The sequence below is a fragment of the Oryzias melastigma genome, unplaced genomic scaffold (assembly GCF_002922805.2).
Source record: "Oryzias melastigma strain HK-1 unplaced genomic scaffold, ASM292280v2 sc03331, whole genome shotgun sequence".
Classification (NCBI taxonomy): Eukaryota; Metazoa; Chordata; class Actinopteri; order Beloniformes; family Adrianichthyidae; genus Oryzias; species Oryzias melastigma.
The window spans coordinates 1-1,260 of record NW_023419899.1 but is presented as its reverse complement, the minus strand read 5'-3'; the positions used below and the strand labels follow the sequence as shown (position 1 = coordinate 1,260).

At 42.9% G+C, this 1,260-nt stretch overlaps 1 protein-coding gene across 1 annotated transcript in view; it reads right to left on the bottom strand.

Moving 5' to 3' along the window:
- The window catches only part of LOC112140883 (pituitary tumor-transforming gene 1 protein-interacting protein), a gene marked incomplete at its 3' end in the record, with an annotated part of 2,346 nt that extends 1,105 nt beyond the window's left edge, over window positions 1-1,241 (bottom strand). The window contains 4 exon segments of the mRNA XM_024263910.2: window positions 202-304; window positions 533-641; window positions 725-780; window positions 1,047-1,241. Of these exon segments, the coding sequence (XP_024119678.1) occupies window positions 202-304; window positions 533-641; window positions 725-780; window positions 1,047-1,149 (371 nt within the window). The 5' untranslated portion in view covers window positions 1,150-1,241.
- Window positions 1,242-1,260: the final 19 nt, after the last annotated feature.

The window sequence follows — 1,260 nt, the reverse complement described above, 5'->3', positions numbered from 1 at the left end:
GAATAAAGAGTATTATTCAGAGACTCATCTTCGAACACATTCAAAGAGAAGGTTCTATTCAAAGCCCAACTCCAGTCCGTCTTTGGAGATAGCGGTATCAGCTTACAGAATAATAACCCATTGTTTGCCTCCTCCTCCTCTTCTCGTTTCAACGCCCGGACCGCATTTCCATTGCAGCGTTTCATGTGACTCGGTGCTTACCCGATTCTATCACACTTGCAGCAACAGCAGCAGCAAACAATAACAGCAATGATGATGACACCGGCCAACACCGACGCTGTGATGATCAGAGCCTGGAAGTTGACTGTTGCACAAAAAGAGGAGAACATGTCAGTCTTAACCCTATAACTGCATTTTCCCCCCCAATAACTATTGAAGGAACTTTTTCATTTAATATTAGGCCTCATCACATTAAAAAAGCCAAAAAAAACGTCATAATAATTGCAACTTTTAATGTAAATTTCCCTTAAACTCTATGCATGGATACAATGTAATTTCTAGTAGAAGTTTTTGCTTTGTTTGCAGGTCTTACGCCAGCACACCCCCCATCGAGCATCATTCAGGTGGCAAACACTGCTGGGGGGCAGGATGTTCTTCACCGGGTACTCGATGCATGCTTTGGAAGGAATGCACCACAAACACTGTAGCAAAAACACAAAAAATATCATTTTTTTCTTATTCATCTCAATCCATAAATGACTTAATGGGACTGCTGGGCACTTACTGCCACATTGTGTAGACATTCCTCACAGCTGGTGTTGGATTTCAGGTTACAAGGAGCTGAAATTAAATGAAATCATAGAAAAAACAGGATGTAAAGATTTCAAAAGTAAGTTTTCCTTTGTAAATTAGATTAAAGCTACATTTTGTGTGCGTGTTTACAAATTCAAATTGGGGTAAACACATTTTCAGTGCGACAAAAGTTAATTTATAAAGTTAAATGGTCCAAAAATCACATTAGCGTTTTTGGCTTTTATTTTGGTAGCAGCTGATGTCATGTGACAAACTCCTGATCGGACCTGTGGCCGCGCGCCGCTGAAACTTACCCGGAGCGGGAGGAGGCGTCGCATCTTGAGCCTCTGCCGTGCGGACGACGACATGGAATACAACAATAATGGTCAAAACAACAGATATGTGGAGTCTGAACATAGCGGAGCGACTTTACACGAACAACTGCAGGAGGAAGACGTCCGCGAGGGAGAGACCAATGAAGGCTGGACCTCTGCTTTACCACGAGTGACGTCACGAGGCCCCTACGCT